The sequence below is a fragment of the Semicossyphus pulcher genome, unplaced genomic scaffold (assembly GCF_022749685.1).
Source record: "Semicossyphus pulcher isolate SPU_LCO1_2020_fin unplaced genomic scaffold, fSemPul1.0.p SCAF_4, whole genome shotgun sequence".
Classification (NCBI taxonomy): Eukaryota; Metazoa; Chordata; class Actinopteri; order Labriformes; family Labridae; genus Semicossyphus; species Semicossyphus pulcher.
Genome location: NW_027211715.1, coordinates 12198990 through 12212961, shown reverse-complemented (window position 1 = coordinate 12212961; position 13972 = coordinate 12198990). Strand labels below are relative to the sequence as shown.

Here is a 13972-nt window from a genome sequence, read left to right as displayed (position 1 = left end):
TAGTTTAGTGTGTTTGATTTGCCACAACATGCTACATAGATGTTATAATATGGGCCATTATTGTACCACAAATGGGTCCATGAGATAAATAACTTCCGGTTACACAGTTGACCTAATCGGTTGTCGCTTTGTGTTTGATTCTCTCCACCACAGTGCATCGTGATTGGGCTACAGTCTACAGGAGAGTCTCGCACCAGAGAGGTCCTGGATGAGAATGACGGGCACCTCGACAGATTTGTTTCTGCAGCAGAGTAAGTGAAAAAAAATTGCTTTACAATATGTTTATTTGAAAATATTTTTTATTATTCCAAATAATGTTTACCGATATGACAAAATGCCTTCACTTGGTTATAACACTGTCTGACCAGCTTATGCATGTGCAGCAACAAGGTTCTGCAGGAAAGCATTGTCCCTCTTGATACATATTTGATACCTGTTTGGAAGAGCTATTTGACATTCTCTGGAGGCCATTATTCTGTGGTTTTCCATTTCATTCTGTAGCTGCAAATACTGATGAATGATTTGCCAATCTTGAGGACACATTGTCCTCACTATTATATGTATTATACATACGTTCTTTGAAATGACAAGTATTCAGGGCATACAGATTAAGTCGACAACATGTATCCTCAATTAAACCAAACAATCCATTAACTTCTTAGCAGCTATTTAATTAACAAAGGGCTTATCTAAGAAAAACAAGACAGGGAGGGTACAGGTGCTGAGTGCTCTGAACTCGTGTGATCCTCAGAGCCTCACAGCAGACATGCCTGAATGTCTGAGTGTAGTAGCTTACACACATGTTCATCTGCCTGTCAGCACCTGACGGCTGTAATGAGGCCAAATCAGGAATGTATGGAGTGTCAAACAGCCACAACTGCTCTGTGTTGTCTTCATAGTTTGCTGTCAGAATAAAAGTTTTTTCTGTTTCTCCTCTTTATCCTTTCTTTAGGGGAGTTTTTCAATCGCTGGTAACAAAACATTTCCCGTCAGAGAAACAGAGGAGAGAGAAGGCACCGGGAAATAAGAGGAAACGTAAGTAAAAAGGATATGGTTGTTGCAACATATGAGCATATCTCTTCTTAATAGCATTAGAACTGTTCCCAGTGCCCAGCTGACGTGTTAGGCATATACCCTGCAGTCACATTTAACAGTAAAGGGAGTGTTATTATGTGTTATTTGTGTTTAATTTGGTTGCTTGTAACTGTCTGACTCCCCTGATTCATAGTGAAACACAAGTGATCTTGAGCTGTACTTCTTCTGTGTAAAGCTAATTCATGTTGTGGCTCACAATCAGGGAAGCCAAGAGGTCGCCAGCCTAAGGTACCCAAGCACACCATAGACAGCGGTGGCGTGATCAACATCAGCGATGACAGCAGCAGTGACTCTGACGGCATGGACACGGACTCCAACTCCTCACCTGACTCCCTGCTAGATAATGATGATGTCATCTTTGTGAACCACACTAGCTGTCAGACAGGTACGGAGAGGCCTCCTTTTTCCTGTTTGTGTTATCGGGTAGATTGATCTGTGGGGAGATTAAATAATGGAAGGTATTTTAGACTTAGCAGATATGTCCACTGTCAATCAAACAGATGCATGTCTAGACAACAAAACTTCCTTCCACTCAGAATCTGACACAGTAGGCTGCAATGCCCTGTTATTTTATGGTCTAATATCTCCTCTGCTTCATATTCACAGCCAGGATAGAGGAGATGAAGCAGGGTCTTCTCAACAAAATATCTGTGCTGGGAAAAGAACTACCTCTCAATACCTTGGACGAGCTCATCGATAAGTTTGGAGGACCAGATAAAGTCTCAGAGGTACGAGCCTTAGACACTAAGCTAGAAACTGTCCAGCCTCAGATGTCTAATGGTGCGGTGGGATGTTCTTATCAGGCACACTCGAAAAAGATGTTTGTTATTTCTTAAGAAGAATTTCTTTCATGACGTGTATTATTTTTTTGCAGATGACTGGTCGTAAGGGTCGTGTGGTGCGCCGTCCTGATGGCAGTGTTCGATATGAGTCACGGGCTGAGCAGGGTCTAACCATCGACCACATTAACATCAAGGAGAAAGATCGCTTCATGAGTGCAGAAAAGGTCAGTTTCGCTTATCAAATAGATAATTGAATAACACACAATGTCTATCTCAGGGCCCGATCAGACAGAGCACTGCACTGCCTTTTTTGTGGAAGTAAACACCCGATCAGACAGAGTGCGTTTTAGCAGCTCGGGGCGGCAGATGCGTTCTGTCTGATCGGGTCGTTACAGAAATAACTGCTTTATAAACCTTTTTTTATTGAGATCTTCACTTTTATTCCAAACCTCTTTGATCTAGTTTGTGGCCATCATCTCAGAGGCAGCCAGTTCTGGGATTTCCCTGCAGGCGGACAAGCGAGTGAAAAACCAGAGGCGCAGGGTCCACATGACCTTGGAATTGCCTTGGAGTGCAGACAGAGCCATTCAGCAATTTGGTAAGCCAGGAAATGTTCTCTGACAATGAGCCTTTCGTAGGTAAAGGGAAGTAAAAGCTTGAGAACATACCCTAAACTGTCACGAATACGTCAGCTCTCTAGGATGTGCGGCTTTCTACTTTTGTTCCTGTATCTGGCAGCAACTTGAGGTCAATAGGTAACAGGAATGTTGAAAGAGAAAGGAGTAAGGAGTAGAGCCTCAGAGGTCAGGAGAGGGGCACTTCATGGAGTTTTATCTCTCATTCATGTTTAGGCCAAGAATAACCAAGTAAGGACAAATGCTGCCTTGTCTCACTGAAGCTGTGCTGCTAATATGTGGTTGTGGTCGTTTTCAGTTATTCTTCACAGTCTGCTCCTTTTCCTTTCATGTTCTTCATCTGGCTAGATATTTGTTCAGAAATTATATTTCTATTGTAAGAGAGTAGACTCAGTATTTTAAATGATGGATGTCACCTTTAAAGAAAGTAATAAAGTATTTAACAAAGTACAATGAGGCTGTTTCCCTCTCATTTCTGACAAATTTAGTTCAATGAATTCTGTATTTTCATCTTCTCCTTGTCTTTCCAGGTCGCACCCATCGGTCCAATCAGGTGACGGCCCCAGAGTACATCTTCCTCATCTCAGAGTTGGCTGGGGAAAGACGTTTTGCCTCCATTGTGGCTAAAAGACTAGAGAGCCTGGTAAATATCAAACCCCTACTTATGTGTGTGTGTGTGTGGGGGGGGGTGTGTGGGGGTGTTGTATTGGTCTTTTATTTTTTGCAATTTTTTCCCTTGAATTTTCTCTTTTTCCCATAAACTGAGTGAAATATCTCACTGGGGAAAAATCTGTTTCATCTTGTTCTTTTATGGAGTGTGAGAAGAAACATTCCCGCGTAAACACAGAGGATCTGTAGTTATTGTTTATTGATCCGTGTGCTTAGGCTTGCCATCGACGCTGCCATTTACATCCTCACCCTGCCCTCACCTTCTGTCCTTCCTGTTTCCCGGGGTATTCCCCCGACTAGAAGCTTTTTATTATGCTTAAAGTTACATCAACTTGTCTCCACAAACCTCAAGGGATTCTGGGTCTTTCCCTTCTCCAGCTCAGTGACGGAAAACTGCATAAGCAGAAAAAGAGAAGTAGCTTGTCTGGATAATTTATGAGTCTAGGTTTATTTTCCATAATTATCAATGCAGTTCACTTCTAGCAGTCATTTATTTCCATAGTGACACAGCATGACAGTTCTTTTGGGAAAAGGGCAAGGAGTGTGCAATGGGATTGGGGTTCCAGGAAGTCCTTCCTGTGTTTGCCAGCTGTTTTCGGTAAATCTGCAACGAGAATAGGTCACATCTCATCTGTCTGCCTGCTTGAACCAAATACAACACAAAACACAGTGAGGCAGCTGAATACCTTTGCGTTTGGCTGACTCCAGATCAGCAGTGAAGTCATATTTGGCTAAGACATCCCTTTGTCTTTATATCACAAGGCTTTTTTCTGTGTGGGCAGACCAAGCAGCTGCCTCCAAGAGTAGCGTGCTGTCTACTTGTCGACTCCAAATTTGCGTTTGGTTTATTACAGATATTAAAAGTCTGGAAAACACTCAAACACAGGTTTAAATTATAAAGAGTGTGTTTTAATATTGTTTCTTTATTAAGTTTTGACATGCAGCTCTACAGTGCAGAGTAAACAAACTTCATCCAAAAAGTTTGACCTTTCATATGAGGTATTGCCACAGGTTTAATCCCTGGTTATTTGACTTTGATTAAAAACATACACTTCACTAGTAAACCACAAAGTTGGCCGGATCCGGGGCGCTGGTTTGGCTTGGTTGGTTGAGCGGGCACCCCATGCACAGAGGCAACAGTCCTCAACACACTGATTTCCTCACCACTCTCTACTCCCCACGTTTCCTCCAGTGGAGATTCAACTCAGTAATCATTCACAAGAAGTGCTGTTAATTTAAAGGCTCTCGATATATCACCAAATGATAACAAATGAATGCAAAAGCATGCACTCCACAGTCAAGTCAAATTATATGTCTAATATTTAAAAAGCAGAATTTATGAAAAAGGTTTCTAGAAGTCCCGAGGTTTTTCCTTAAATCCTTAAATATTGTGTAATTATCGTTTTGTGATTAGTTGTAAAAATTCACTTCAACTTCTCGTGCGGAGGCTGAGCAGTAAAGTCAGGTTGGATATTCTAATTTATGATAATAATGATGAGCAGCAAACATAACTTTACCCCATGCCAGTGTGTCCGTCTGCATTAGTGTGATGTGATCTGAAGGCTGTAGACCTAATACCACATAAACTAACAATACTACTGCTGTTCATTTACTTTGCAGGGCGCTTTAACACATGGAGACAGACGAGCCACAGAATCCAGAGACCTGAGCAAGTATAACTTTGAGAACAAGGTAGGCACATTTCAGAAAAGCTGAAAAGATTCTGTTAATAATAATAATTGTGCTTCCTATCTTTTTATTTTTCTCCCCTGTGACAGTCAATTTTTGCTTTGCTTAGTTGCTGAATGAGCCCTTTATTAAAACGTAATAATGCCCCTCTCTTTCAGTACGGTACCAAGGCTCTAGATAAGATCACCAAAGCAATCCTTGGCCACATAGAGAACAAAGTGCCCCCTCCCAAAGGCTACCCCGGGGGTGAAGCCTTGTTCTTCAGAGGTTTGTTTGAGCTTTTGTTGGCTCTCAACATTTGTAAGCAAAAACAACTTCTCCAGCACAAAGTTTACAACAATGTTTTTCTTTATTTCAGACATGAAACTTGGAATGATGGATGTGGGCATCTTTTGTAAGGAGTCTCGTTTTGGGATCAATACTGAGAAAGGTAGTGTATCCAAGAGGCATACAGGCATATGTTATTCAATTAGACAGAAGGAAGAATAGCTGTGTAACAGCTGTATTAACTGCTCTGTGTTGTGTTTTTATCCCAGACTGTAGCATCACCAAGTTCTTAAACCGCATCCTGGGCCTGGAGGTCCACAAGCAGAACCATCTCTTCCAGTACTTCACCGACAACTTTGACTACCTAATCGAGAAGGATAAGAAGGAGGGCAAATACGACATGGGAATTCTAGGTATGGAGGTCTAGTGTTACTTAATACATGGCATTCATGGCACATTTGTTGATACAAAATACAAAGAGAATGTTGCCCGAACCACCAAAAGTTAAACACAAGATTATAATCATCTTTTACTCCATGAAATATGTTGACAGCTTTATAACAATCCAAGTTATTAACATAACATCAAATTTAATTTTCTAAAACACTCATAATAGTTCCTGTCCCTATCATTTTTGTCTGTCAGCCTACCTTAAATTGGATGGCTTTAACAAAATAGTTCCTAGTCTTCTAGCACAAGTCATTATTTTAACAACTTGTTCTTTTGTGTCTCTGACAGACCTGGCCCCGGGTAACGACGAGATCTATGAGGAGAAGCAGGAAACGTTCATGACAGTTGGAAACCCTCAGGATGGACAGGTGGTTCTGTATAAGGTAGGCACTGAATAACATCATCTTGGCTGTGTGAAAAATACACTTGATGTATCATGCCTTGCCTTAACAGGCTATAAGAAGCCAAAATATGAAATGTGTGGCAAACACCAGTAACAGATCAGCAGTATTGTGGTGTCTATGTGGGTCAGTGTGTAGGTGAAAGGCCAAGGCTGATTTTGAAACATTGCACGTCATCTGAGCATGTGACCTTCTGTATCTTATGAAAGAATAAACACTGAATTGTTGTGCCTGCCAAGAAATCTTTAAAGCATTACAAACCAAAACTGATTCTATTAATGTACAAGATTCCAAAAATATCTTTTGCTTTGTTTTTGAGTTTAATCCAGCAGGGATTTGGGGCTCCCAACAGAACAGTTCAGCAGTCTTCACAGATTAGGCAGCAAATACCATTGACTATGAATTCATAAAGGATTTTATGACAAGGTTTGGCTTGTGCACGGTTTTGCATACAAAGAGACCTGCTACAACAGAGAAATTAGTTTGACACAACCTGCAATCCCCGAGGTGACTCAAGCAGCTACCTCTCTACTCGTTTTTGATTGATGTTACTTTGCCAGAGGTGAGACTGTGATCATACAGGCTCAGCTCGGGGCTGAGAAGCCTCCGCAGACACTAGTGGGAGGCAGGGACAGGATAATTACTGGTATCTTCTGCTTTTAGCTGTCGGCTGCAGGCTAACCTACATTTGACATTTCAAAGTTGGCTAGGACCAGTTCTGCAAGTTTGTAGAGAGAGCTGCATGCATGACTGTGGTAGATGATGAGTTTCATTCACTACATCAGTATCACCGTGACAGAGATGTTTAAAATATATGACTATATTAAAGAATAATCTTTACTCTCTGATCCTCTTTGTCCCTGTAGATCAGTGTGGACAGAGGTATGCCCTGGGATGAGGCCTACAACAGGTCACTGCATCTCAGTGGTCCTGACGAAGGATTCTACCTGTCCCTGAAGGTGAGTCAATGTTATAACTTGAGTAGTGCTTTATGAGATAATGTATGAGTTGGATTCATTAGGTAATATATACCTTAAAGCAGCATATCGATCAGATGGACAGTGCAAATAATTCTCTTTCTTTGTTGCCTCTCCGCAGCTTCGAGGTAATCACCCGTGTGTGCTGCTGGCTGAGCAAGGACGAGGCAAGAATCTCATAGTCTACAAGCCCAACATTGGCAAGCAGACCCATCCTGAGAGCCTGGACAACCTGCAGCAACGCTACCGCAAGGTAATGGATCAGTTAGACTTATCATTTTTTACATATGTCAGTATCTATATACTGAATAATTACTACACCACTGCTACAATAAGTACAGAAAGTGTATAGTTGTTTTTTCAAGATGAAAAAAAAAGTCAAGTATAATTGAAGCATGTTTTTTATCATGGGGTAGTTTGATGGAAAAGGTAAACATTTTGAGGACTGACACTTCTGATCTGCACTTGCTGCTCCAAATTATACATGGGCGTGTGATGCCCCCTTGTGGTTGTTGAAGAGTACTGAACAAGGATAGCGTTTGTCCGTGGGGATAATAAAGTTCCTTTATATTTTTGGTGTTTATTGTAGTTTAACCTGAAACAATCACTGCATAACATCTTCTGCTTGACACAATAAAAGATTATATATGGAGCAAGACAACTAGGTAGCTACTAAAGTTTCTGTGTTGATAAAGTTGTGCTTTTAAAACATTGGAAATAATGAGTTGATTGCTGATTTTAGTGTCGTACATGTCATGTTTCAGGTGTCTCCAGAGGAAGCCAGGGACAGCTGGGAGAACCAGTTCACATTCTCCTTCAAGAAGTGCAGCCATGCCAACTGGTAAGCACGAATCTACAATGTCTCTCAGGATTAATGGCTAAATGCATCCAGTCAGGTTGGTACTTATTAGGGTGGTTTTAAGGTCAGATGCCATTCCCAAGGATTTGCAGATCACCTGAGACTTAGTCATGAAGTAATAATAAAGTCTCACATGTGCCTTTGTCAGCAAATGACCAGTAAAGTGTGTAAAATGCTTGCATTGAGAAGTCTCTGAGCAGCCTTGCAGTTTTCCTAAAGAGGCATTTGAAAGAAACATGCACACTCTTTTGTTCATGCATTTAATATTTGACTTTTTGCTTGTCTGTCTTTTCTCTAGGAATGGGAAGTGTAAGAAAATCGAGGAAGGCCACGAGTGTCTGCAGGGCATGCGCCTCCGACAGTACCACATGTTGTGTGGTGCTCTGTTGCGTGTGTGGAAGCGCGTATCTGATGTTGTGTCTGACATCACCAGCTCCAGCATCTTGCAGATTGTCCGCCTTAAAACAAAGCAGCATAACAAGCAAGTCGGTGAGTACAGCCCTGTGGCGCAAGTGGCACGGTGCACTTTTTTCTCTTTCTTTGAATGTCTCTCACACGTCACACTGCGAGGAATAATCCCTTAACGTTGTCAAAAGACACGTCTAGGACAGGGTTTTAAAATGTCACTTTAAAGATGTCTGTAGCCAGATGTCTGTCAGTTGTTTTGGTGGTAAAATGTGATACTGTGAGTGCTTACAATTTTTTGACAGATTTAGGAATTGAAATTGTGGCTCACTGCTTTTTTGTGTTAGTAATACATTGACACTCGTGTAATTTTAATACCAGATACCCAGAACATTTAGCGACTCTGCCTCACCTCAATGAAAACCAGTGTGAGGATGCTGGCTAGAGATTCAGTGTCTGGTCTAAAATACTCTGTGCTTTACACACAGATTTTTTATAGTTTAAAGGAAAATACACTGTAAATATCTAACGTTATATTCTCTTGTTTGCTGTTAAAAGTGTTTCTTAAAAGCCAGAATATTAACCTGCCTGCTAACTGTGTCATGTCTGTTCTCCTTATCTCTCCCAGGTATCAAGATCCCAGAGAACTGTGTGGCCCGTGTCCGTGAGGAGCTGTTGCTCATGGACGAGGAGGTGAAGAAGAGACGAAAGGAGAGGGAGCAGCAGGCTGTGGAGCAGCGACTGGCAGAGGAGCGCAAGCGCAAAATAGAACAGGAGAACAAACACCTCCTTGCAAATCTATTCAACCAGACACCCATGCTCAACCAGTCCCTCGCTCAGTCTCTCGCCCTCAAACAGAAACTGAACCAAAACACTCTACAAAGGACACAAACTGGGAGCATCTCTCAGCAGCAGCTGCAGAGATTACAAGCCCAGGTCCAGTCCTCTTTACAGCAGCCCTCCCAGAATTTAGCCATGTTGTCCTTACAGAGAAACCCAAGCCAAACCCAGCAAAGGACCCATAACAGCTGGCCCAAAAATTCCACCACCAACCAGGGCTCTTTGCCCAACATGGCCAGTCTCAGCTCACAGTTTTACCCCCAGCCCTTTTTACCCTCTTTTTCACAGCTGAAGAGCCCATCTCTTTCACTCCATCAGACCACACTGCCTCCTAACGTGTCTTCCAAGAATCCCCTGGATGAGATCTTGGACCTGACTGTGAGCTCGCCTTCCCCCTCCCCTGACACAACGGAGGGCGCACGGAATCTGGACAGTCTGACGGGACACTCGCACACTGCTGGATTCGCAGATGACTTTAATCTGGAGTCTCTGATCTCTCAGACTGCACCGAATGCCCAGCACGCTGCGCAAATACAGACGCCTCTTTTGCTCCAACAGCAGCAGCAGCCTCAGCAGCAGCAACATCTACAGGCAACACAGCAGCAGAACCACAACATGCTGTCCAATAACCACCATGACTTGTTAGATTTCCTTGACTTGCCCCTCTCTCCCCAGATACCCACACAGAAAGCCAGCCCCTCATCCTCTACCTCCTCCTGCTCTTCCTCCACTTCCTCCACTTCTGTGTCAAACAACCTGGTTTCTCACACCTCTGCCAGCCTCCTGCCCACATCCGCCCTCCTCCCAACATCGCCCTCCTCTTCTCTCTTCTCCAGCCCGTCCTCGTCCTCCTCTCTGTTTTCCAACTCCTCCTCTCACTTCTCCTCCCCTTATCTTCTCCCCCAGTCAGACGCTATACCCAACGGCCACTGCAGTTCAGCTGCCCTTGACGTTCGCGAGGCTCTGAACAGCATGCTACACGGACCGGACCGCAAGTCTGTCATCCAGTACCGGCCACAAGACTGAGCCACAGCAACAGCTCATCTGGACTATTTAGGATATTTAGATTTGTCTTTTAAAGCAGATTGTGTCTTGTTTGCTGCTGTCTACGATCGCACCCTCGGACCTACTCCCTCTCCCCTCAGGGCCTATAGTCACGTCACTGCCTATCCTGCGCTCGGCTCACCCCTCTCTCTGTCCACCTGTAGCTTTCACCTGCTTGAGGCTGTCAAAGTGATAGCTGACTTGATCAATATCAGATTTCTGCACCAAAGTGTGTCCTCCACAGTGAAAGGCAGCTGTTTCAAAATAAGTTTAGAGAACATGTGATTTTATCGAACATTCGAGCTGTCAAAACAAAAGCTCATTCGTCGAGGTGTGGAAATCTTTAATAAAACCTCCCGCTGCTGATTTTACGAGGTATGATTGGTGAAGTTGCTGGAAGCTCTAAATGCCTTTCACCAGTTTTAACCACATCTGTAGACTTTGCTTTACTGTTACTTCGCTTCATGGCCGTTTGTCTTGACTAAAACAAGGCTGTATGCAAGGCTTGGTTTGAGAGTGATAGTGTTGAACTGGAAAAAAGAGAAAAAGCAGATGATATCTTTTAGCTGATTAGCCATGAAATGCCTCAGTTTCCATTCTCTCTTCTTCATGCTCCCTGTTGTTTCTCTCCCTGCTTGTATGAACACTAGTGTGAGGAAAAAGGGAGAGGAGGAGAAGTCTGCTGTTCCAAACAGTGCCTTTGGAGAAATCTATAAATGCAGTCTTTAAGAATCCATGTAGCCTAATGTATAGATTTGTACTCTTGAGCATTGGTTTTAATTTAAATATGGTATATTTGTATTTAACTTTTAGCCCCCTCAGTCAGTCTGTCTCTGTTGTTACACTGTGCTGGTGGTGTGTTTCAGGAAGAGGCCTCCATTCAGCCTGTGTGCTTGTATGACTGTCTGGGTTGCTGCTTTCAAAACAAAAGCAGCACATTTTTTGTGTCCTTCCTTCCTGTTGATACAGGGTCAGTATGACACGGATTATTGATCAGCATGGATAAAAAAAAAATTGTGTCCAAAAATTTTATCACCCATTTTTTTATAAAGCTGACAATAACATTTATTGATGTGACTCCTGGTTTGATTTGATTTTGAATTTCTCAGGAAAGTCTCAAGTGCGTTGTTGTCCTTTTTGTGTGATTTCGACCAACATAGATATAAAAATTTGTTTCAAGTCTTTGATCACAGTGGAGACAAAGAATTTCAAGTTTTTATTGTTTTGAAGTCTAAAAAGAAGATCCTGATGTTTCACTTCGGTCGTAGCAGTCTGAGTCATTTAACGTGTCCCCATTTCAGACATCAAGACTTTAAAACCTTTGAAACGTGTCGACCTGTAATGTTCACTGTGTATGATAGTTCATATTTAAAAACCTGTGAGATCTGGCCATCTTTGTGTGAAAAGTATGCACTGGTGTTGGTTCATGACAAAATGCCGGGATACGTTCAAGTGATTAAAAAGCAATAAAAACCATATTCTACATTTGTTATGATACTTAAATGCATAAGTACTGTTTACGCTCAACAGGCAGAGCTTTGTGCTTACCTTCGCATGGTATGAACCTTCTTGTTTCTGTTGTGCTTCATAGTCCTTTAGTTAAACAGATTCTTCAAACATACATTTGTAAAGTAAGTTTCACAGGATGAACACAATGCATTCTTGATGTTTTAGTCATTGTTATTATAAAGATTATTGTTATTTATATTTAAGGGATATTTAGATTTAAGATATGTTATCCTGCTTATTAGAATAGTTAACGAAATGTTTGGTCAGGGAAGTTTCTAGTTTTCAAGATTACTATAAAACAAATTCTATTATAACCTGCCACCAAATAAGATTGCACTGTTCTGTACTGCTGTACAGTGTCTGGATTTCTTTCTGCTCACTTCAGTTTAGCGTTTTCTCAAGTAGAATTGTTTCTCCAACTTCAGTTCGCAGAGAGATACCAAAGTGTTCCACAGACACCCCTAAAGTTACGGGCTCTAAGATATCAGAACTTTTATCAATCTCAGGAAGAAACATACAAGAGGTGTAATAGCGGGGCGTTAGCAGAAATATATAATTTCCCCTTATAACAGTGGTGAAACTAACCAATACATGTGCTATTTTTTCTTAACTGTGCTGTGACTCTTGCTGTATTTATGTTTTAGACTTAATGTGATGGGTTTGTCGTTCGTCCTTGTGAAAATGTCAGTGATTATAAATGTTTATGCCTTCTTAGGGCAAAGATCAAAGGCTGTTCTTTTTCTGTGGACAGTAATTTTCATTTGTGTTGCAGTTGTGTGACATTTAATTCATGTTAAAGCTGACAGATTTTTTTAGTCGATTTGCACCTGGGTTATACTGAAATGTGCAATTGATCTGTCCAAGCCTTCCCCCCTTCCTCAGTGTAACAGATAGTTAGTTAGATTCAGACTGACTTCTGACAGTATCTCAGATTCTTGTAATTGCTTCTTTTGTATTTGCATTTCTTCATTTTTTCCTCGTACCCTCGTTAATTATGCTTTAATATTCCACATCAGGCACATTCCGACAGTCTGCAAAGATTTGCCTTTGATTTTGTGTTTTATAATCTCATAAAAAGGCTTTATGCATCTGAGGGGTATGGACCGTATCTTTAGGAAGAAAAAGCTTTTTTTGAAAGCATACTTTATTAGTGTAGTAAGTTAGGCCTTTCATCATTTTATTATCATTTTGCACTAAGAATGGCATAATCAAGTTACTGTTCTCGTGTTGGTTATGATTGAGCATTGCAAGTTTGTTGTGTTTCTGATCTTTGATGGATAGTTCTGTGTAAACTGTAACCATTTCTCTTGTTTCTCCACCGTTTGCATATTCTATGTTATCAATGTTATCACTCTCAAATAATTTATTGTTAACAAAAAATGAAACAAAAACATGCTACTGATTGTATGTATTTTTAAACAAAGCCTATTTTTTCTGTAAAAAAAAGAAAAAAAAAAGAAACTGTGTTCAGCACTTTTATTCTGGGTTGTGCTTTTGTTTTCTATATATTTATAATTTAGATCCAAATGTATATATTGTAAAATTTGTGCCTTTCGACTAATTCTTTAAAAAGGTTTTCTACTCATTTAAGGAAGGACTATATAAAAATGCAATCTTAACTTTGTAAACAAATAAAAACTTGAAGATTGCTGAAAATGAGTCTTTTGTTCATCTGGATTATCCCAGGCCTTTGTCCTGTCTCCAGAAGCTTTATTTTGGATTATTGTGGGAGGAGGAAGCATGTGTGACATCATTAATTAATTTAAACAAGTAAGCTAAAGAAACCAAACTGAACAGCGTAGAAAATACAGGAGTGAAACATCTTTCCTAAGCAGCCAACCACTAACTTGAAGTTCACATGCAAAAATAACCTGCCTATTTTACCATTAATATGCTATAGTATCATATTATACAAAAGGGTGACAGCCATGGATAAATAACCTGACAAAGACGCAGCATCATTCTAAAAAAAACTACACGTGAAACCTGTCATAATAGACGTATTTGGGGAGGTGGGGAGTGGGTTATGTTGGACAAGGGTCATTTTATAATATCTGTGCCAATGAGCCCATAATCTAGCATACACTGCATATACCTCTACAAGTTATTTTTAAAGTTACAATGTAGACTGTCTGCACATTTCTCCAGTGGTCCTGCTTAAAATGTAGGCATATTTACATACCTCAAGTTACCTATTATAACAAAAGATCAAAACGGCAAAACAAAATAAGGAAGTGAACTGTAAAATTGTTGGTTTTTCAGTTTTACTTGAGCTTTTTCAAAGTTTGTACTTGTTTTCAAAGTAAAACAATCCAAAATATTAATAAAGATTTCCCTTATCTCAACCAAA

The 13972-nt window shown here is 40.9% G+C and overlaps 1 protein-coding gene across 5 annotated transcripts in view; it reads left to right on the top strand.

Moving 5' to 3' along the window:
• The window catches only part of sbno2b (strawberry notch homolog 2b), a 57675-nt gene extending 44388 nt beyond the window's left edge, over positions 1–13287 (top strand). For 4 of the 5 annotated variants that reach the window (XM_069679425.1, XM_069679424.1, XM_069679423.1 and 1 more), the window contains 17 exons: positions 154–251; positions 953–1035; positions 1298–1480; positions 1702–1823; positions 1970–2101; positions 2340–2475; positions 3043–3155; positions 4802–4873; positions 5029–5137; positions 5229–5300; positions 5407–5550; positions 5876–5970; positions 6855–6947; positions 7087–7218; positions 7730–7806; positions 8123–8313; positions 8858–13287. In XM_069679425.1, coding sequence (XP_069535526.1) covers positions 154–251; positions 953–1035; positions 1298–1480; positions 1702–1823; positions 1970–2101; positions 2340–2475; positions 3043–3155; positions 4802–4873; positions 5029–5137; positions 5229–5300; positions 5407–5550; positions 5876–5970; positions 6855–6947; positions 7087–7218; positions 7730–7806; positions 8123–8313; positions 8858–10095 — 3090 coding nt within the window. In that variant the 3' untranslated portion in view covers positions 10096–13287. The remainder of the gene's footprint in view (positions 1–153; positions 252–952; positions 1036–1297; positions 1481–1701; positions 1824–1969; positions 2102–2339; positions 2476–3042; positions 3156–4801; positions 4874–5028; positions 5138–5228; positions 5301–5406; positions 5551–5875; positions 5971–6854; positions 6948–7086; positions 7219–7729; positions 7807–8122; positions 8314–8857) is intronic. The other variant, XM_069679427.1, reaches the window with a different exon arrangement.
• The last annotated feature ends 685 nt before the right edge of the window (positions 13288–13972 follow it).